Source organism: Phycodurus eques, chromosome 9 (genome assembly GCF_024500275.1).
Source record: "Phycodurus eques isolate BA_2022a chromosome 9, UOR_Pequ_1.1, whole genome shotgun sequence".
Lineage (NCBI taxonomy): Eukaryota > Metazoa > Chordata > Actinopteri > Syngnathiformes > Syngnathidae > Phycodurus > Phycodurus eques.
The window spans coordinates 27,396,475-27,420,146 of record NC_084533.1 but is presented as its reverse complement, the minus strand read 5'-3'; the positions used below and the strand labels follow the sequence as shown (position 1 = coordinate 27,420,146).

At 44.1% G+C, this 23,672-nt stretch overlaps 1 protein-coding gene across 1 annotated transcript in view; it reads right to left on the bottom strand.

The window, feature by feature from the left end:
- Positions 1 to 23,672, bottom strand: part of fat2 (FAT atypical cadherin 2) — an 84,621-nt gene that overhangs the window by 29,795 nt on the left and 31,154 nt on the right. The window contains 8 exon segments of the mRNA XM_061686709.1: positions 1,195 to 1,406; positions 7,941 to 8,318; positions 9,082 to 9,315; positions 10,958 to 11,111; positions 12,286 to 12,485; positions 14,788 to 18,849; positions 21,026 to 21,236; positions 22,892 to 23,104. Of these exon segments, the coding sequence (XP_061542693.1) occupies positions 1,195 to 1,406; positions 7,941 to 8,318; positions 9,082 to 9,315; positions 10,958 to 11,111; positions 12,286 to 12,485; positions 14,788 to 18,849; positions 21,026 to 21,236; positions 22,892 to 23,104 (5,664 nt within the window).

The window sequence follows — 23,672 nt, the reverse complement described above, 5'->3', positions numbered from 1 at the left end:
AGAGAAAACTCGAATCAAGTAGGAGAAGGTGGATGAAATGCAGAGGTTGTTCAAAAATTCAAAGCACGTGGCTACATATTAGTATCAAATAGACGTTGTTGAGGTGTTGTGTGGAGTGCACAAGACAAGCACGCAAAAAGCGCGAAAGGTGCGCGGCAGCGAGTCGTCAGCAGAAAAATGTCAAACAGGATAGCGTGTGATTACGCCACCATCAGCGAGGCACTGAGCTGTGTTATTGCCGCTTTATCTCCCTCACACGACCGACGTGACAGCTCAGGCGGGATAAGTGTGCGCTAGTTCAATGTACTAATCTGAAAAACACACTAGTCAGGTGCATTTCTTTTCCCAGTTGTTATCATAGGCTCATTTAGCATTTTTCATTACTCAGTTCACAAGATTTGCGAAGCTATGGAACTATGTGGTTTTCATAGCATAATTGTCGAGCCAACCATAGCTTTAATGAAAGATTTTATTTTGCGTGCAGAGAATTGTTTGTGCCAAGTTATCAAAACGGGTAGAGGATATAATGGACAGTCAGACATTTTTTTTGGGACTTGTTACTTTTGTACTCATTGCTTATTTGCTAACAAGTGGGCAAGCGGCTACGCGGAATAGCGACACTTCTGCTCGAAAGCTAAATGTATCGCCACTTTTTGATTTGGAATTGATGGTATAGTCTAAATTATAAAACTTCTCACCGATAACATTTAGAGTTATAGTAACACTCCAATACGAGAAAGTCATGCTACAGTGCACGTTGCGTACAGTGCACGCTTTGTGCAGTTTCACTTAAGTACACGTTGAATCAGTACTTCACTTTTAGCACTTTTTTACACAAGTATTTGTGCTTCCGCTTAGGTACGCAATGTGAGTACTTTTGCCACCTCTGATCAAAGGGCAACACGACCGAATAAAGCTAGCAAGTGAGTTACTGTCCTTTTTATAGTGGCCAAATTAATTAATTTATACATTTCCGGGTTTTATGACATCACTTTTATTATGCCCAAATGAATATTTGTTTTCCCATTCATATAGCACAAATGCCATGCTGCTGTTAGCTCATTAGCCAAAAAACAAACTATGAACATACACATGCTAGCGAGCTGGTCGGCGATGGTCTGTTAGCGAGCTAAGCTAACAAGCTAACACAGGCCTACTGTACTGGATGTGCGTCGGGTGTTTCTTCAGGCCTACCTTGATCACCAGGCTTCCCGGGACTCGCTCCTCGGATATCTCGGCGCTGTAGTCGCCACGGCCGAAGACGGGAGCGTTGTCGTTGATGTCCCTCACGGTGACCACCACCATGGTGACGTCGGCCAACGATGAGCGGCCTCGGCTGCCCTCCACCGACAGATAGAACTCCCGGGACACCTCGAAGTCCAGCGGGGCGGCTAAGGTCAACACGCCTGCAGACACCAAATTTTATTTGTGCATTAATTTGTTAAACTTTTGAGTAATTTTGCTGTAATTTACCCTTATTTCATTTTAGTATAAAGTGGTGAACATTTCTTTATAATTAAGAATGTTAAACTACTACTTTCAATTCTATTATCTAGCATTTTAGCTTAGCGCCATTCATCTCTTATCATTCACCAAATAAAATAAAGTATTGGAATTTTTCCGCAAGAAGGACAGACGATGTCACTTTATTATTAAGAATGAATTGAATTACAATGAATTAACCAATGATTTAATGAAATAAAATGCTGCAAAATATACATGTATTTTTTCTTGCAACTAGTAACAGAATAAATCAATTATTTAATGAGATAAATGTATAAAATAGATTTTAAAAAATGAATTTCCCCTTGGGAGAGTATAACATCAAGTAAAATAAAATGAAATAGAAAGTGTTGCATTCCTGAATTCTGGAATTTTTGCTTCTCAACATCATTTCACATGGCATTCACATTCAGACCCTAATCTATCTACTATGGATATAAGAAATCTACACACCTCTGTTCAAATGGCAGGTTTTTGTGATATATAAAAAAAAAGAGACCAAAACAAATTAATTCAAAACATTTTCCACCATTAATGTGACCTATAACCTGTACAACTCCATTGATTAAAAAAAAAATCTTTTTAACAGCGTAAGTAAAAATAATCAACTAAAAATAATGTCGTTGCACAAGTGCGCACACCCTCTCTATATGCTATATGGCTGTGTTCAGAATTCAACAATCGCATTTTCAACATTCAGGTTTCTACTAGAAAGCAAAACAAAAAAACTGTTTTGAAAAGCCGAAATTAAATTTATTTGGGGCTAATCAGAGGCACCTTAAATGGTGACAGGTGTGTGCTGGCTTGAGTTTAAAATGTAATTGGTTAATTCTGAACACAGCCAAATCCCAGTTATAACAGGGTGTGCACACTTATGCAACCTCATGATTGTTGTTTATTTTTACGTCCCTACTTGACGATCTGTGTTGTTGTTTTTTTCAGTTAAGTTGTGCAGGTTATCTACAGAAGCAGCATCAACATCCACGTGTTGTTTTAAACATTTTAATGGCCACCTGTGCCACACGTGTGTGAGACGACGGCGGTGGCAAACTTGGGCGCCTGTAGCATTTGCATGCCAAACGTTTTTCATGCGGAATGACAGTCGTCATCAGCGCCGGAGAATGGATGGATGCCCGAGCCGCTCGCTGTGTTCATTTACCCCCCCTCCCCCCGCCACGCCCACCCCATAAATCACGTTGTCACGCCAACGCGACGGATGAAGTCAGTCGATGTTGTTCTCCATTTTTTTATTATTATGGATGTCAACATGCGCTTCATCGCAGTTGACGTTTAAAGTAAATTATATATACATATATTTATTGAAATTAATTGAGATGACATCCATCCATCCATTTTCTGTACCGCTTCTCCTCACTAGGGTCGCGGGCATGCTAGAGCCTATCCCAGCTATCTTCAAAGATATTGGGTCTTCATGTCCTCATAAAATATTCAGTTGACCTGTGTTTGTTTTACAGCTTCCTTTGTTTTGGTTTTCTTGTTATTTCTCTGTCTTTCTCTATTCCTCCGGCATCCATTCCGTGCCTTGCAGGGACTCTCTTCTTCTCTCCCTTCCTATCAAAGGCGTTCCTTACCATCAGTTTCCCCCTTAATAGAAGTCAGCCAAAACACTTGCATTTGCCACGCAAATTCATCTCGTTGTTAATGCCCGCAAAGCGGCACAGAGGCCGTGTTAGCACGTCGTTACTCAAAGAAAAAAACAAAAACACACAAGCGCGGCACATGACATTAAGCATGGCACCAAAAAGCAAATTTCAGTGACATTTTTTTTCGTCTTAATTTACCATAATATTGTCTGTCCGTTTTAAAGGGAAGTCCGCGGTTTGCAGCCTCACTTCGCTCAATCGGAGCGCGCCGACTTGCTTCCACGTTCCAAACACATGCATGTTAAGTTCATTGATGGGTGATTCTCAACTGGTGGGTAGAGACCCAAAAGAGGCTCGTGGATCCATTTCGGGTGTGTCAAGGACAGCTCGTAAAAAATTATATGTACTGTATTCGTATTGAGATTTTTTTCTGTACAGTATAGAGGTGTACCAAGTTCCCTCACCGAATATAATCGACAGGGAATGTTACGTCCTTGCATTCTAGCCACTAGTTTACTCTGTAAACAAACACAGTGTCGCTCCGCCTCTAGCTAGCGGACGTCTTGGCTAGCAATATGGTTTGGGTGGTACGTCAAACTCATTTGAAACAGCGTTAAAAATAGAAAACTGTATCTCGTACATGTGTTTTCCGAGGCTATTTTCAAACAAACAAACAAAAAACAATAAAACATCAAGACAAAAACATCTTTATTGTTCTTAACTTATGTGTTAATGAACTTAAAAGTGGGCCACGACTTTGCAACAACAGGGAAATGCTGGTCCCAGGGTGACAGCAGTTGAGAACCATTTCTGTTTCCTCAATGTTTGTCGATAAATGAACTGCGATTGACTGGCAACAAGTCTGGGGTTTACCCCGTCCTGTGCACGAAACCAAGTGGGAAACGCTGCAGCGCATCCGCAATCCTGATGCACTTAAGCAGTACAGAAAATGGATGGAGTTTCCTTTAAATAAAAGTAGAGGAACACGCCTCTATGTTGGCTCATGAATAAACATTTTTTTTTTTTTTTTTACAGCCGTGGGAGCATTAGAGACGAAGGTTTGAGCTTTAATGAGGCCTTGGTACAATTTAAAACATTGAAATGAAAGAAGTGTGAAAAGTGCTTGCTAGTAAAAGAAGTAAATCATATTACAGCGCTCACTTTTGTGGGCATAAAGCAATTATTTTACGTGTTGGTGGATGCAAAATGTTGCAACTTGTTCGAGTTTGCGTGTCGGCCTCTGCGAGACGCGGCGAGGTTTGCTTTCATTTTGCGTGAAATTGTTAAATGTGTGCAGGAAGAGTCACGGGTACTCCTCTTTTACCTTTTAATACGAAGCCACGCTGTTGTAACACGTGCAGAATGTGGTTTGGGATTGTCCTGCTGAAATAAGCAGGGGCGTGCGTGAAAAAGACATTGCTTGGATGGCAGCATATGTTTCTCCAAAACCTGTATGTACCTTTCAGCATTAATGCTGCCTTCACAGATGTGTAAGTTACTCATGCCATTGGCACTAACACAGCGCCATACCATCACAGATGCTGGCTTTTGAACTTTGTGTCCATAACAGTCCGGATGGTTCTTTTCCTCTTTGGCCCGGAGGACACGACGTCCACAATTTCCAAAAACAATTTGAAATGTGGGCTCGTCGGACCACAGAACACTTTTCGTCATTCCATCTTAGATGAGCTCGGGCTCAGAGAAGCCGGCGGCGTTTCTGGGTGTTGTTGATAAATGGCTTTTGCTTTGCATAGTAGAGTTTCAAGTTGCACTTACGGATGTAGCGCCGAACTGTATTTACTGACATTGGTTTTCTGAAGTCTTCCTGAGCCCATGTGGTGATATCCTTTACACACTAATGTCGGTTTTTGATGCAGTGCCGCCTGAGGGATCGAAGGTCACGGGGATTCAATATTGGTTTTCGGCCTTGCCGCTTACATGCAGTGATTTCTCAAAATTCTCTGAACCTTTTGATGATATTATGGACTGTAGATGATGAAATCCCTAAATTCCTTGCAATTGTACATTGAGGAACATTGTCCTTAAAGTGTTGGACTATTTTCTTACGCACTTGTTCACAAAGAGGCAAACCTCAGCCCATCTTTGCTTGTGAATTCAGGGAAGCTCCTTTTCTACCCAATCATGGCACCCACCTGTTCCCAAGGAGCCTGTTCACCTGTGGGATGCTCCAAACAGATGTTCGATGAGCATTCCTCAACGTTCTCAGTCTTTTTCGCCACCTGTCCCAGCTTTTTGGGAACGTGTTGCAGCCATCAAATTTGAAGTTCATGATTATTTGCTAAAAACATTAAACATTAAATATATTGTATTTGTAGTATATTCAATTAAATATTGGTTGAACCTGATTTGCAAATCATTGCATTCTGTTTTTTACTTATGTTTAACACAACGTCCCAACTTCATTGGAATTGGGGTTGTAGAAACAATTGGTTTAGCAAAATACGGCACCTGTAAGTCTCAGAACATTAAAACATGTTTTATTCTAAAATAATTTGTGTAGGTAACTATAACCTTTCTCAAAAATAGGCAGCTTTTTAATTCCCATGTCATTTTGGGGTATGCTTTGTATTTTGTTGAATTGGCGTTAGGATAATGAGGGGGTCCTTGGGGAAATAATTCAGATCTGTAAAGGGTCCCTGGACCCGAAACGTTTAAGAATTGCTGTTGTATATCACATAGCTGGTGTGCGTGTTTGGCTTCAGCAACTCTGTTGCCATGGTTACGGCAACACTAACTTGGAACAACTTGGAACTTGGAACAAAACAGTCAAGGACAATGAAAAACCGCCCTCCTCCTGCCCGAGGTTGGACTATGTTGAGTTCAGTTGCTTTTTTTTTTTTTTTGTACGTGGCCTCATAAATAAAAATAATCTCGTCAGAGTTCATTGAGATTCCAGCCAACCTTGCAGAAGCTGGCGTATTCCCACCGATTCTCTCTTCCAACTCCTTATCGCCGCATCTGCGCTGTCCAAACTTGACGGCTGCCCTCAGATAGTGAGAGCGAGTGCGTAGCGTGGCGATCGATGAGGCCTTTAACGATTTTTTTTTGGAGAGCCAAAGTTAGGAAGCGTCCGGAGGGCAGCGAGTCAAAACACAAACTTCGGAGCTTGACTCCAAAGTAGACACAAGTTGAAGCTCAAAACAATAAAACATTTAGTGACTGGCTTGAAGACATGGATACCAGTGGGGGGGGGGGGGGGGGGGGGAAAGCAACAGTAAAATTTGGACTCTGACTCTTTCAGAATGTAGCAGAAGCACTGTAAGGTTTTGAGAAAAACTATGAAAACCCTCGCAAAGGTTGGCAGGGACCTTTTTATGTGGGTCTTCTCATGACATGACAACCAAATTTCATGTTGCTAAGGGAAACACATGGCTTTGGGGTTTGATTTGATTTGATCTGGTTGGGCGCAACGAGGCCAATTGAGTGGAAAATAGCTTAGGTAGTTAAAATCAAAATGGGGACATCCTCCTCTGTCTTTTTGGGCATTGTTTTGAGAGACTTTTTTGTGGGTTTACTTATAATGGATCTGCCTACCAAATTTCGTGTTGCTAAGAGAAACTGGCTTCGAGGGCTGCATTTTTCGGAAAATGTTCTGATTGAGTCATGCGAGAGCTCAGTTCAGCAAGTCACAAAGAACTACTTCCACTTGCGTGTGTTTTTCTTTGGCTTCTTCTGGGAAGCAACGTGTCATTTCAACGTGGAAGCGCTTGCTATCAAAGTGAAGCTACACTGTTATAAAAAGGGATTCAAAAACCATCTTTTATTTGCCGAACTTGCGAATTTGTCAAAAACACACGAGGAATTTGTCTCCGGTCGTTGGAGCCGCTCTAGTACGACAACAGAACAGACAGCCGTGGTGACAAAAAAGACTTTTGTATGTGTTTTTACACTTGTATGACAGTTTCAAATGGAAGAAAGCAAAAGGAAGAAAAAGGATGAAAGAAACCTGATTGTAATGACTGCTGTATGTTGCATTTAAGCACAAATATAAATGAAGATTTGATATTACACACCGGAATATTAGCATAAATCAATGGGCCAAAACATGAGAGCAGACACACAGCCTGAGGCCGCCTTGGGGGGACAAATATGGATCCTAGCGTGAATTCATTCCCGCTTGTTTTTCTGCTGCAAGGCAACTCGACTGCATCGCAACTCCAAAAACAAGCAACTTTATTCATCGCTTGGTTGGATTCCTCACGCCGAACAGCACGTTTCAGTCACGTTTTTTTTTTCTTTTCCCCAAACAACTTTCTTCCCCGCTTGAAGGCTGCCTCATGCAACAGGTGGCGCTATAACCCCTAATGCTAAGGACATGTTAAGATTTTTATGTTTTATGGCAAGCCAAAACTAACAACTAACAAGATCCAAAACTATTATAACTGCTTTGAACTCAAATGATCCTCATCCTCTGCCTTTCCAGGCATAGTTTATTGAGACTTTTTTGTGGGTCTACTGATTATAGACATGCCCACCAAATTGTTGCAAAGTGAAACTGACTTCGGAGGCGGAATGAAGACGAAAATCAGGTTGGGCACGACTGACCAATTGAGCCTCCAACGGTTGCTTCGAAACAAAATGGCAGACTTTCTGTGTCTTTTTGGGCATAGATTCGAGGGTTGAATTTTTCTGAAAATGTTGCGGCTGAGTCATGTTCAGAGAGTAACAAAGCCAAGGGAACTGACTCCACGGGCTGAATTTTCCAATTGAATAAGTATGTGTGAAAATGTGTCACTTTTTGATGAATTTGACATGCTATAAACGTTAGCAGTTTAAGGCCATCTAAAAATCGTTAAAAAAAAACAGTGGTACCTGTTTTGGAGTCCAACGAGAAGTGTCCGTCCTCGTCCCCAGAGGCGATGCGGTACATCACCGAGGCGTCCCCATCAAGCGCCGACACGCTGAGCACCTGAGAGCCGACGGCCAGCGACTCGGGGACTAGGGCGGCGTACTCGGCGTTGGGAAAGACGGGCCGGTAGTCATTTAGGGACACCACGTCCACCGTGAGCGCGGCCACCGAGTGGAGCGGGCGAAGCGGGCCGCCGTCCGATGCCTTCACCTTCAGCTGGAAGCGTGGCGGCGTTTCGTGGCTGATTGCTCGCTCCAGACGCAGGATGCCGGAAAACTCGTCCAGGGAGAAGTAACCGCCATCGCCCTCCAGCAGGGAATACCGCACCTCTGAGTTTAGCCCTGCAGGAGAAGGATATGCACTGGATTCAGGAGGAATAATAGAATCATAGTTTGCCATTTGGTTTTAAAACAACCATTTGAGGATGATTTGGGCCATTTACGGGCCATATACCGAAAACCATATCCACTGTAGTGATATCGAAAAACAATTTCAGTGGCAAGTGAGTGTATCAACACCTGATGTTGCCATATTGTTACTGTGCCATGAGAGATACAACATACTGGATTAGCGATCCAGAGAGGGTATTTGACAAGACAGAATAAACCATTTGGGTGTAACTGAGCCAAACATGGAACTTTTAACCAAAATGGTAGACTTCCTGTAACGTTTCGGGCGTGGCATTTTAAGACTTTTTTTACCACCCATTTTTTTGTGGCTGAATTTAAAATGGTAACGTTGAACCAAAATGGCAGACTTCCCGTGTCTTTTCCTTTGTAACATGACTTGCAGTCAGATCGGTCATCTTTTGCTCTGCTCTGGTTTGTACACCTATTGCCCTTGTCTGTTCTGTCCTTCTGTCGTCCTGCTGCATTTCCAGCAAACATTACAAGATAAAAAAAAAACACAAAGGGAGTATTTTAAACTCCCCTGTGACACAGCAAAACTGTTCCGACATAAAAGGGATACAACGCCACCATTTTGACCATCGTGACCATGCAGCTGAACAGCACAGGATACAAAAAAGAGACAATTCCATACATTGCGATACCAAGAAAATAGATTCCAATACGGATTCACATGTTGATATCACTACGGTTGTACCTGTGTCTATGTCGTGGGCGTAGACGGCCGAGATGGGTGTGCTCTTGGTAGTATTGTCATACACGCTGACGCGGTAATGGCTGGACGAGAAGAGCGGAGCGTTGTCGTTCATGTCCAGCACCCTTACTAAGATGTCCGCCTGGCAGGACAGCCCGCCGCCGTCTGTCGCGCGTGCCACCATCTTGTACTCCGACACTAACTCACGGTCCAGCACGGCCAAGGTGAACAGCTCGCCTGGACAGGGGAAGATTATTGTTAAGTAGCTTGTTTATGATAGTTGCATAAGGCTAACTAGTTGGACTAACACCTGGACTAAATAGCGTAACGAGCAAAGATGTGGACTCGAGCCACGACTTGGACTCGAGTCAGGCTTGAGTCGTGAATTTGATGACTTTTGACTCAACTTGACAATATGTTAAAAAGACTTACAACTTGACTTGGAAAAAAATAAATCAACACTAAATGTGACAAGGACATTTAACGTTACAATAAGGACGTTAATTATTGCAAAAAGAAAAAAAACCTCCACACTGCAGTGTGGGAATCGCGCGTATTTTTTGTTAGCATTAGCAGCTAGCTTTGTGAGCGATCCCGCAAATGGTTACACGGCGGGCCGGCCGGGCGCTGTCCGGGCTTCCTTTATATTCCAGTCTGGTTTAGTCAGTGTAGTGTTCTCAAGAATCAGTCTTGTACTGTAATGCTTTTTTGATTCACTTTATTTACCAATCGATCAGCACACAGCTAGCATCTATTTGAAATTAAACGACATTCTTCTTGCCTATTCTTGACATAATATTTTACATCATGCCCCCTTGTGTTCCGCCTGAGATACCACAACAAGATAAAATTGTATCTCTATAACAAGATTATAAACTTGCCTTCCTCTTTTTTTTTTCAATTAATGCCTTATGTGTTTGAAGAAATGCCAAGTTTAGTTTAGTTTTAAATATAGTCATATTTGTGTTTGAAATTGCAGAAGAATTTCTTTTCTCGTGTATTCATAATTGCTCTTTAACCAAGCAAAAATATATTTTATCCTTACACTTGATTATTTTGATATAATTGTCCGTGGAATAATCGAATATTAATTGCAGCACTACTGGATGCAAATTCTTATTTGTGACAGGTCTGTTCAATGTCACTTCAGAAATAATGTGAGAAAAGTAAGTCATAGCTTAGCATTTTCCTAGAATAAGTGAAAAAAAACTTACTATCAATTGGTTTTGAAGGGACAATAAACTACGCCCCCCCCCCCCCCCTTGACAATTGGTTATGAAGGTGCAAACATTTTGATCAGCCCCCTAGTTTTCTTATAAAGGTTCAATGCACTTGTTTATCAAATTTGTTTTGATAAATAACTATGGATTTTAAAATATATTAAATATATAAATGCAGTACATAATATATATATATATATATATTAATTAATTTTTTTTATATATATTCAAATATATTGTTATTTTGTTGGTGAAATGACTCCAAAGGACTCAAAACTCAAAGTGTACGATTTGCGACTTGACTCGCTCGGTACTTGCATGTCTTGACTTGAGATTTGACTCGGAACATGAGGCCAAAGCCTTGGGACTGACTTGTGACTTGCAAAGCAATGACTTGGTCCAACCTTACTAGCTTAATAGCACTAACTTGCATGTTTGACGTTATCCTTACCTGGCCTCTACGTTTGATTTTAGCCTTACCAGGGCTAACCAATATATTTGATGATAGTTTCACCAGGACAAATTGGAATGTTAGCCTTACTAAGTTTAGCTAACATTTACCAATAGTCAATAAATGCTTTTGGTTGACCAGACTAGCTAGCATGTTTGATGTTAGCCTTACCAAAATAGCTGAGTCTGGTCTCTGTGGCGGTACATACCGGTGACGCGATCCAAATGGAACTGGTCTGCGTCGGGACCGTGCGTGCTAAAGGAGATCTGAGCATTCGGGCCCTCATCGGCATCTGATGCCGACACCTTCAACACAAACGTGCTGGGCGGAGAATTCTCCATCAGATCCTCCGAATACACGAGCTAAAAACACAACATGGTGACTGTTAGCACACACGATGCAGTTCCCTGAAATGTAACGATTCACTGTGATATTGATATTTTGTTCCACCACAAGCACATAGTTTGAAACATTATATTGTGATTTTAAGATAGTATTGTCCCACCCCTTGAACATTTTTTGATACCATTAGATGTATCATAATATCGAGATACAGTATTCCCCACCCTGAGCAAACACAGTATATTTCAGCCAGCCAGTGTATCGATAGCTAAAGCTGACATATCGTTACCATACCCTATGAGGTAACGATACATCGTGACAATCGATATTTTGTCCCACTCCCGGCACATACTTCGATACGATGTATCATGATACTAATATAGGGTATTGTTCCACCCTTGACACATAATTAGATATTGGCTAGTGAGAGTATTGTTAGCTGATGTTAACATATCGATACTGTGCCTGTCCGAAGATATAACAACACGAGCTACAGTATTGTCTCACCCTCAAAACAGAATGATATCGACCAGCCGGCGTATTGACACCTGATCAGCGAGAATCGATACTATTCACTGAGAGATAAGGCTACATCGTGATGCTATTTTTTCCCCACCTTGTCAAATACTGTATATGGAAACAATACTATGTATAATGATATCAAGATACAGTATTGTTTCACACGATAGGATATATCAAAATATCAATGGACAGTATATTGCAAATCCTTTACTCATAATACTGTCGACATTCTCAATCGATATTATATTCAAGTATGTAACGTGACTCGTGATGTCAAAATACAGTATTGACCCAACCCTTGATGATGTATTCTGATATCAATATACAGTACAGTAACATCCCAACTACAACACACGCATTTACAGTAGTTAGCTCTCAGCCAGCGACGGAATGGATACCAGATGCTGGCGTATCGAGACTAGAACATAATTTGTTACCACACAATATTGTGATATTGAGATTATGAATAGCTAATGTTGACATTGACACTGAACCCTGACAGTAATACACAATCGAGATATTGCTATAAGGTCCAAGCCAAAGGGATATTATTCATGTATATCGGGATACAATATTGTTCCTCCCTTAACGCATACAGTATATACTGTAGCTGAGCACCTGATGTTGATACATGGATACAGAGGAATGCTAAAAATGTGGTGAAATTATGACCTGTTTGCACTGCGGCGTGTTGTCATTGTGGTCCAGTACGTCCACGTGCACGCTGATGGGCGTCTGGAATTTTCCGTCAGTGGCTGTGATGGTGAGTGCGTAGGCAGCGTTGGCCTCGCGGTCCAGCGGCTCTTTGGCGATTAAACCCCACTCGCCCTCATCACGATGGATCACGGCAAACTGGCCCAGCAGGTCTCCATCTGCGGCCGACAATTAGAATAACCTGTGAAACCGTGAATAACGCAGCAGCATGCAAGACTTTGTGGATTATTTCAAGTGGGTTTGTTTATTTCTATTGTGCGAGGTGGTGGTTAGCGATCACATATATTCATTTTTACATTTTTACTGTTAAGGCTGCTCAACTACATCTATATGTGTTTCCATGTTTTCACTTGTATAGCAGTGAATGATGTTACGAATAATGTCCAGGAAATAATAATGTTATTGAAATGTCATTGCACTTAAGGGGTGTTGTGGAAGCCTTTGTTCCTTCTCCCACATTCCACTCTCCTTTAGGAGCACTAGTGCATTAATGAATGAAAAACATACATATCATGAATATTTTTCAAGCTGTTTGCCCCTCTGCAAGCTTGTTTAGATTCCGCTGACATTTATTATTCATGTAAATTTGTTCCCTATTGCTTCTCAATCAAAGAGACTTGGCTGTAGTCACGGTTAATGGTTGCTTTGCTTTGGTTGGCTTTAATTCGATTTGCAACTCCATGTGGTTTGTTGTTTTAGCCCTTGTTGTTGACACGGTTGAGTGTTGCATTTGCGTTGTGGTTTAATAAGCAATGAGTTTTTAAAAATTTTTCTAATCGCGTCGACATACGCGGTAATATTGCCAAAATAATGACAGATCTAGAAATCTTTCATCACAGGCTTTAATTTGATATGCAACTCCATGTGGTTTGTCGCAACTCCATTTTCACCTTGTTACTGACGAACCTTAACCTCAACCTTAATGTTTGAACTCGCTCTTCTTGCTTGAGTGTGGGGAAAAACTCTTACCTCAAAGAACGGCGAATATTAAAGTGTTTGGATGTTGATCTGTACGCTCTGTATTGGTAATGAACTGGCGAATGAGTCACATGATGACCAAACAATTTAATAGCGAGTGTTTGAACACCTTCGCCTTCATGAATAATTCCAGCTCCGATGTTGCCCAGGTTACGCGTTTTCAAAAAGTGTGTTTTGACAGTGAGCTCCCTTTCGAGCACATTGGACTGTCTGGGAGCATGCGGCGGGGGGGAATACAGAGGATTTGCATTAATGTGAGACTTTGTTGTTGTTGTCGTTGGCTGCGGGGGACACGGTTGGTATTCACGTCCCGCGTCTCGCTTGTCAGTGCTCGTCTTTTGTGATTCATCGGGAACTCATAAAAATCACATCGGCGCTCAGTGAGGAGGCGATTAACGGGGATTTTCTATTGGCCTCATGATCGGAACAGGAAGTCAGCGAATCGTCAGTGGGATGCTAGAATGACACACGGAAAAAGTCCCCGACAGATGCGGCATGAGGTACAACTGCACAATGTAAGAGTAACAGCCGCGGATTGATCTTATAAACACTATCCAGGTTTAGTGACACAATCTCTTCCTATGATATTGGCTATGTTATTATATTGTTTTCCATCCAGCCATTTTCTGTACCGCTTATCCTCACGAGGGTCTCAGGTGTGCTGGAGCCTATCCCCTATCCCAGCTGACTTTGGGTTCGAGGCGGGTGTTTTTGTTGTAAACAGTTGAAACAAGATGTATACATACGCTATAAAAAATGACACCTTTTGTTCCCTCTCTCTTTGACATGAAATCAGTCTGAACTTTTCCTGTTTTAGGTCAATTAGGTTGAACAAAAATTATTTGAGAGAATGATATTTTTAGGTGAGTTTTGATTACTTTCCTGAAAGTCAGACGTTTATATACAGTAAGATTACCATGCCTTTAAACCATTTTGAGAAAACCCAGGTGATGTTGTCATTTCTTCAAAAGCTTTGGCAGTTTTATTGACTGCATTTGAGTTCATTAAGGGCCATACGCGTGGATGTCTTTGAACTAGGATCACCTGAAACACGTTGCTTCTTTGTGTAACAGCATGGGCAAGTCAAAAGGAATCAGCTAAGGCCTGTCGCATACTGCATGATGCGGTCGGCGGAACCTGATCGAACCGGACCATCGCATAAAAATGAGTGCCAATTATTGAGAGAAGCTTGTCGAAGGATCGACAAAATCTTTGACCCAAGTCATACAGTTTAAAGGGAATGGTACCAAATACGAATGAAATCCATGTGAACTTCTGATTTTGAAAAAAAGTAATGAAAAATTGGGTAAAAAGAATCTGTCTCATTATTTTGTCATTTAGCAAATAGAAATCATTTTGGTAATCCTAATTGACCTAAAACAGGAAACCTTTAGCCTGATTTAATGTCAGACAGTTTTATATAGCGGATGTAAACTTCTAGTTTGAAGTACAAATATATATATATATAAAAAAAATACACACCTGTTATGTAGCACGTCACAAGGCGGTTCTCCAGCGACACGTCTTCGTCAGTGGTCGTCATTGAGACAATGACCTCGCCTGGGCGGCTGTTCTCTGCCACTGAGCCGTGGTAGGCGTCCTCTGAGAATGCCGGCGGGCTGTCGTTTTCATCTGTCACCGTCACCTCCACCAGGACACTGGACGACAGCTTGGCGTCGCCACCGTGGTCGGTGGCCAGCACGTGGAAACGGTGCAACCTGGAAGCCTCGCAGTCGGCCTCGCGCACCGTCACAATCCAGCCCGTATCACCGTCGATGGAGAACAAGTCATTGATGTTGACGTCGTCGTCGGCTAGCGACTCCAGGCTGTAGGTGACCAGACCGTTGGTGTCTGTGTCCGGGTCATTAGCGGTCACCTGAATGACGGTGGTTCCGGCGGGCATGTTCTCCGCCAGGTATGCCCTGTACGGGTTGGCGTCAAACACCGGTTGGTTGTCATTGACGTCTCGCACCTGGATGCTGACCGACACCAGCGAGGCCACGTCCGTGCCATTGTGGTTACCCTGAGCTAGCACGTCGATGTGGTACCACTTGGTCCTCTCGTGGTCCACGGTCTTCTCCAGCAGCAATGTCCCACTTTCTTTGTCCAAGCTGAACACTTTGTCTCTGTTGCTCTCCACTGTGTTGCCGTCGACCAGGCTGTAAATGAGCGGTAAGTTTGAGTCGGCTTTCACCGAACCAATTTCCGTACCGACGGGGGTGTCCTCAGCGGTGGAGAATGTGTACAGAGGCTCTACAAACTTAGGCAGAGGAATCTCGGGGGGGAGCACTTTGACCCGCAAGGGGACGGTGGAGTTGTAGAATGGCAGGCTACCGTCACGGGCCTTTACCTTGAAGTTGAAGATCCTGTTCTCCATGCCAAGCAGGCTTTCCTTGACATTAACCACACCGGTGAACGGGTTGATCTCGATGATGTCCTCCGTCGCCCCTCCCACTTCATCTACGGTGTAGGTGATGTCGGCGTTTTTGCCGTCGTCTGCGTCGTACGCCATGATTTGAATAACAGGCGAGCCTTTGTTCAGAGTTGATTGAATGGCGACGTGGTACTCGGATGTTTTGAACTGCGGGACGTTGTCATTGTCATCCGCCAGGATGATCTTCACAGTGCAAAAGGCCACTTTACCGCCGCCGTCCTTTGCCATCACTTTGATGGCGATTACCCTCTGGTCTGGGTTTTCTCTGTCTAGTGGTTGTGTGGTGACAATCTGCCCATTAGCATCAATGGCGAACTTCTCGTCCGCCAGCTTGTTTATGATGGTGTAGTCCACACTGCCGTAAGGCCCATCGTCGGGGTCAATGGCGGCCAGCCGGATCACGCGGGTACCTGCCTCGGCGTTCTCAGTAAGCTCCGCCTCATAGGTGCTCTGTCGGAAGTATGGGCTGTGTCTGTTGCTGCTGATCATGTCGATGTTGATCGGCGCACTCTTCTGGAACACGCCGTCCGACACTGCCACTGTAAGGTTGTAGTACGGATCCAGGTTCCTCTTGCAGATGTTGGAGAAGGATATGATCCCAGAAGACTCATTAATGTTGAAGTAGCGGCCTTCGTTGCCTGAGAGGATTTTGTACTTGAGGCGGTTGGCGTCTGCGACGTCCGGATCGGACGCTTGAATCTTGATGACGATGTGGCCGCACTTTGCTGACTCGTCCAGCGAAGCTTGGAAATGAGAGCTGACAAAGTCCGGGGGATTGTCGTTGACGTCGGTGACAGTTACCAAGATCACAGCCTCACTGCTGAGGGCGACGGTGCCGTTGTCGACGACTTGAATTTTCAACTGGAAGTGATCTGCGCTTTCGTGGTCCAGCACTTGCTTCGTGAAAATCAATCCGCTCTGATGGTCTACGTCGAAGAAATCGCTTTCGTTGCCTTCCATTCTCATCATGTGAAACGTAAACTCTTTATTCCTGCCAGAGTCCAAGTCGGAGGCGGACAGCTGCAGAACTGAGGAGCCAACGGGAAGCCCCTCCGCAATGCTGGCCGTGTACTTTTCCTGGGAGAAGAAGGGGGCGTTATCGTTCATATCTTCGACTTCCACTTCGATAGACGCCTCAGAAAAGGCACCACTCACAGAATCGGTGGCTCGCACAGTCAGCACGTGCAGGGTCTGGCTCTCATAGTCGAGCGGGTTGGTGACCGTCAACGCACCCGTCGTGAAGTCGATATGAAAGTGCTTGGAGGCATTTTCCTCCACCAGGTTGTAAATCAGGCGATAGCCTTCGGGGTTACTGGCCTGTACGTGCAAGATAGTCGTGAAGGGGGGAACAGTTTCAGGGACTTTCAGAGGGTACGAAAGCGTTTGGAAAACTGGGTTAGTCCGGTTCCTGATTTGAATACTGAGCTGTGCCTCAGTCATGTGACCAGGATCTCCCTCATCCACCGCCAGGATGGTCAGCATGTATTTGCTCAGGGCGTCAAAATCAAGAGGCCTCTTAAGGGAGATGTCACCTATGTCTGGATCGATCCTGAAGAGGTCATAATCATCCTCCAGGGAGTATACGATGGATCCATTTTCACCCAGATCTCTGTCCCTGGCGGTGGCCTGGTATAATACATCTCCCGGTTCCGCGTCCTCAGCTATCGTCATCGAGAATGGCAGGTTGAGGAACACAGGCGAATTGTCATTGACGTCGTCTATAAAGACTTTGACCAGAGCGGTAGCCGTCCTTGGCGGAGTTCTTGTGTCTTGTAGCATCACCACCACGTCATAGGCGTCTGTGTCCTCGCGGTCAAACGGCACGCCAGTGGTCTCCATGACGCCGGAAGTTTTGGAGATTGCAAATTTCCCCACAGGATTCAAAAGGGAGTACGAAAGAGGCTCGTTTAGGTAACACCCTATCGGTTTGAGTGCCACTAACGTTTTCACACTGTTCAGGTTTTCTGAAACACTCACCGAATATGTTTTTTGCTGGAGGTTCAGACCACTCTTGGTGACATTGGTCATGTTCACCCTGACAAAGGCGGAATCTCTGTGAAGGCCATCTGAGGCGGTGACTACCAGCTGGTAAGATGGCTTAAACGTCGACACATTGCTAACGGTGATGACTCCAGCGGTGGGATGAATGGAAAAGGTGCTGTGGAGATTCCCTTCAGCGATGCTGTACGAGACTGCTGAGTCAGCGTCGGGGGCCGCCACCCTCGCCACCTCCGTGCCCAGGACCGGTGGGAAGAGGACGGACGACTCGTAGGAGGCAGCAGTGAACTGTGGCGGGTAGTCGTTCACATCCGAGACGTGCACGGTGACTTTGACGGGCTGCGCTGCATACAACAACGGTTCCCCCGAGTCCCTCACCTGCACGCTGAAGCGATACTCAGCAACGCTTTCAAAGTCTAGTGACGCCGCTAGCGAGATTGCACCCGTGCTGACGTCGATCCTGAACATTTTCCCGGCCTCCTTTTCCAGGATCTCGTAGACGAGCAGCGCGTTTGCATCTCGGTCCGCATCTGAAGCCTCGACAACCAAAGGCATGTTTTCTTCCGACATCACAAGGGCATTGACATGTGCCTCCTCACTTATCCGTCCCGTGTACTCGCCCCGCGCAAATGTGGGGGTGTTATCATTCTCATCCATCACGTAGATGAAAACTGCCGTCCTGGACACAGCGTCGGAACTGGTGGACGCCGAAACGTTGAGCGTGTAGGAGGCGCAGGTCTCAAAATCCAGCTGCTTTCCGATTGTTATCAAGCCAGTATATCGGTCAATGTAAAATGTTCCGTTAGGGTTGCCGCTTTCGATCCCGTAATGCACCGCGGCTGGGCTGAAAGCAGAGACGGTGACCACGTGTGTTCCCAAGCCGCTCAGCTCGCTGATTTCTGCCAGATATTCCTCATCGTGGAAGACAGGCGGGGTGTAGTCAGAGATGCGGACGTGGATGTGGACGGAGCAGATGTCGCTGCGCTGAGGGAAGCCCTGGTCGGTGGCCTTCACCGTCAGGTGGAACGGGTCCTGGTGCTGAAGGTCCAAAGGTTTGGACACGCTGATGGAGCCCAGGACCTGATCGATGGAGAAGATGTTGTTGATATTTCCTGCCGGGAGAAAGAAAAGAAAGTGTCAAAGTAGGATTTTTCCTGTGTTGTCATTACATGTGAAAAGATCGATGGTCTTCACACAAATTTACGCAGATTCTGAGGTAGTATCAGAGGGATAACAGAAGCGGCTGTGTGAAAGGGGATAGCGGAAACCCGGGACCGAGGTGACGACCGTTTTGCCTCTGACACTTTGGGTCGTAAGCTGGCTTTTTCCGGGCCTTTGTCTGTGTGAAAGGTACTGACACAAAAGCGGTGGTTAAACCACATATTTTCCAGCGTCTGAGGTACTACCACAAGTGGAACAGAAGTGCGACAGTGGCTGTGTGAAAGGAGAGAATGGAATGCCAGTGCTGGGGTGAGTTCAATCAGAAAAAAATAGGCAACAAACTACGATCCCAAAACAGTTTCATATGATTTCAAACCTAAATGTATGACATTATCCTTTAAAAATGGTTTGCCGAATATTTAATTTTGAAAAAACACACCGGAAGTACTTGTGTACATGCAGCGATGACTCACCATAACTTCCATTAACAATTTAGCTTCTCCCTGACATACAAATATCTCAGTGTCAATCGAGATGTATCACTTCAACAATACGTCCTTGACATGAATTACTACTTTCCTATTCGCCAGTGGCCCCATTTTGTGGCATCATAGGGCATCACAGAAAGCATAAAAATACATGAAAAGGTGAATTGACGAAAAAATGAACTGCAAATAGGTGCTCACTGTATTTCTTGCAGCCTCAATTTCACATTCAACAACACTTTTGTTGATGGTCAATTGTTAGCTTGTTGGGGTAAATTTGGGAGATTATTGAGAAGAAAGGGCGAGTGATGGTGCGCCGCTACGCTACAATTGAACTGCTTTACAATCGGTATTGATGCACGCTCATCAATCACTTGATTGTAAAGCGACTCCATACGCTTCCCACTCCCCGCGAATTGTTTCTCCTTTTTTTATTTAGCAGAAAATGCTGCATGAACAATAACCTCAGCAGCAGATGAAGGTTTTGTGCAGGAACTAACACATAAATCACACCCAGGTAGGCTCTTTATTTTTTTTCACTGCGCTCTGGGATCACAGACAAATCCCCGGCCAAAACTGGGAGGTATTTGTTCCGTGACATTCTCTGTGGAGCGCAAATGAAACAATAAAACAGCTACGGTGAGCTGGTCTGAGCCCAGCAAATCCCAAACATAAAATGAGCAGCGGGGAGAAGGAATCGAGAAGCACTCTGGCGAGACCCTTTGGGGTGTCATCATGCCGTCTTTTAGCACTCTGCTACAGCGGAGCTCTTAAGTGGCTGACGTTTGATGGCGGGGGGAAATGTAAATACAGTAGTACCTTGGACTTATGTTTATTGTTTGTCATTAATTTTCCCCATTGAATTGAATTGAAATGCCATTAAAGGTCCTAGAGCGTTCAGATGGCCTATAATTCACTAACAGGTTCTTTTTATGTATTTTATTTGCTCAAGAAAATGAAACGGGTAGTCGTTTCCAATATCAAATGCATGCAAATGGTAAATGACCAATTACCTTTGGAACGCCCCAAAATTCCAATGTTCAATCGCAAATTTAATATCATAAAAACAATCACTCATTTTTGAATAAAATGGTACGTGCCCATCTAAGTCTGCGGTCACCTGACACCGCCGACCGTACAGACATTGTTTTTAAGTCCCAATGTTCACAGTATTAGATCAATCCAAAAAACAGCAGAATTGTTTTTGCTACTTGTTTCTTGATGAAGAAATATAGCACAGCATTGTGCAAAAACCACGATAGAACAATTTAAATGTAAACAAATACTGTTTTTAATATAGTGTAATGATTGTGTTACTGTAGCATTTGTGCGTTGGATGTGTGCCTTTACAGGGGCGTGGCTAACGAGTGACAGGAGCTTGAGTTGGCTTGTCAACATGTGAGCGTCTGGGCGTGAGTTGTGGCCTACAGCAGCTCCATGCGAGTGCTCTTATTTCGTACTGCTCCATTTTTTTCCCCCTTTACTCTCACTTTTTCAACTGGTTGTAACTCAAATTGTGGCTCGAAACACAAAGCAAAGAAAAAGAAATCGACCAAGTGACTGGGAAAAACTCATAAATTGGGGCACTGATAAGTCAAGGTACCCGTGTACATGTAAGAAAAACAAGCCTTTTCTCACTCACCGGAATGCAGGGAGTAGGCAATATCGGCATTGCTGCCCGCGTCGCCGTCCAGGGCCTTAACGCGCACCACCTCGGAGCCAGCAGGTGCCACGTTGGAGACGGCGGCCTCGTAGCGGGTGCTGAGGAAGGCGGGCGCGTGGTCGTTGCAGTCCTCCACGTGCACCATCACCTTGGCAAAGTTCCTCTTGACCGGGATCTCCTGGTCGCGCACCTAAAATGGGACATCAAATGTCATCGTACTGTCAAATAATTTGGGTGTTACTTAGAGAGAAACTAGGTTGGACGAAGGCGTATTTAGCGAAGTTTTCTGTCAGGCAAACGCATGCAATTGAGGGCAGCTGTTAAATAGCCACTGTATATTCCATTGGTGGCAGTCAACCGTTGGATTCTACAACCCCAATTCCAATGAAGTTGGGACGTTGTGTTAAATATAAATCAAAACAGAATACAATGATTTGCAAATCATGTTCAACCTATATTGAATTGAGTACACTACAAAGACAAGATATTTCATGTTCAAACGGATAAAGTTGATTGTTTTGAGGAAATAATCATGAACTTAGAATTTTATGGCTGCAACACGTTCCAAAAAAGCTGGGACAGGTGGCAAAAAAGGAAAGTTGACGAATGCGCATCAAACACTTGTTTGGAACATCCCACAGGTGACCAAAAGGAGCTTCCCTGAATTGCTCAGTCATTCACAAGCAAAGATGGGGCGAGGTTCACCTCTTTGCGAACAAGTGCGTGAGAAAATAGTCCAACAGTTTAAGGACAATGTTCCTCAACGTACAATTGCAAGGAATTTAGGGATGTCATCATCTACGGTCCATAATGTCATCAAAAGGTTCAGAGAATCTGGAGAAATCACCGCATGTAAGCGGCGAGGCCCAAAACCGACATTGAAGGCCCGTGACCTTCGATCCCTGATGTCGGTTTTGATGCCGCCTGCACTGCATCAAAAACCGACATCAGTGTGTAAAGGATATCACCGGATGGGCTCAGGAACACTTCAGAAAAGCAATGTCAGTAAATACAGTTGGGCGCTACGTCCGTAAGTGCAACTTGAAACTCTACTATGCAAAGCAAAAGCCATTTATCAACAACACCCAGAAACGCCGCCGGCTTCTCTGGGCTCGAGCTCATCTAAGATGGACCGACGCAAAGTGGAAAATAAAGCAACACGCATAGAATATAGCTATTATCTAAATAGCTTCACTGTATTCATTGACTCATGCAACTTATTCATTGTATGACTTAAAATATTTTTGATTGTTTTCAATACATTCTTTGATTGTAATGGGAAGCCGACCTCTGGGCTAGGTGCTGATGATCGAAGTGAGGCTATTGCTGTAAGGATTACATCGACCGACTAGGAAAAAATGCGAGGAAAGCCACTTCCCTGGAGTTGTCGACCTGGAGCGCTTCATTCCATGAAATCAACGCTCATGCGGTTTTAACTCACATTGTATAACATTGTAACGTGATAAAATGTTGCCCACTCTGTATCCATTGCAAGCTCTAGAAACGGGATCCTCCAGTTGTCATCCTTTTTTAAGGTTTATTTTATTATTATTATTATTATTATTATTATTTTAGCTAAATGGGTTGTCCCCGAGATTTTCCTTGCACATATGCCGCGTCTAGACCAGGGGATGTCGTAGATGTGAACTATAGGCCTGTAAAACCCATTGAGACTCTTTTGTGATTCGGGGCTGCATATATAAACACACCACATCATCATTCCCTGACCTCAACCCTACTGAGAACCCATTGGGGATGTTTAAGTGTAAAACCTATGAGGGTGGACAGCCTTATATCTCCCAAAAGCAACTCATTTGCAGCCTAGTGTAAGCGTGTAGGCGTTACCATGACGACAAGCGTGTGTAGAGGGATGGTCTCATAGTCCAGCTTGTCAGTGGTGGCCAGGACGCCGCTCTTGGGGTCCAGGTGGAAGAGTTTGTGGCTGTGAGGGTGCAGGCTGCTGTGGATGGAGAAGATCAGCTTGCTGTTGGCGTCAGCGTCGCGCGCCACCACGTGCAGGATGTCCTTCCACGCCGCCGTGTCCTCGGGGACCCTCACCTGACAGACACCGCGACGAGTCAGTCGGGAAAACGACACTGGGACCTTAAAGTTGAAACCGTTGCGGGTCGGCCTGCAAAACCAAAACTCCTACCCCACCAACCCTAAATTCTAACCCACTACGTCTAAATCCTAATCCCTTACCCAAAACAAAAAAGCCTTGCCCTCTAACCCGAAACAAAACCTCTACCCTCCAACTTTAATCCTAACCCATTAATCTAAACCTTAACCATAAAACTAACCCTAACCCAAAATCTCTAACCCCCAAACACGTAACTATGGTCCTAACTATTACCTTAACTCATAAATCTACACTCTAACATGCACCCAAAACCTCTCGCCCCTTTAAATCTAATCCTAACCCTAATCCCTCATCCTAACCAACTACCGTACTTTCTTGTGTATAATGCAAATTTTTACTTCCCAAAAATGTGTCAAAAATCGCTAGAGCGCATTATTCATAGTTTCAAGGGGTTTCGTGACTTTTGGGTCAATTTTGGGGGAGTGTATTATATTCGACATCGTTTTACACACGAGAAATTACGGTAACCCTAATCCTAACCTGAAA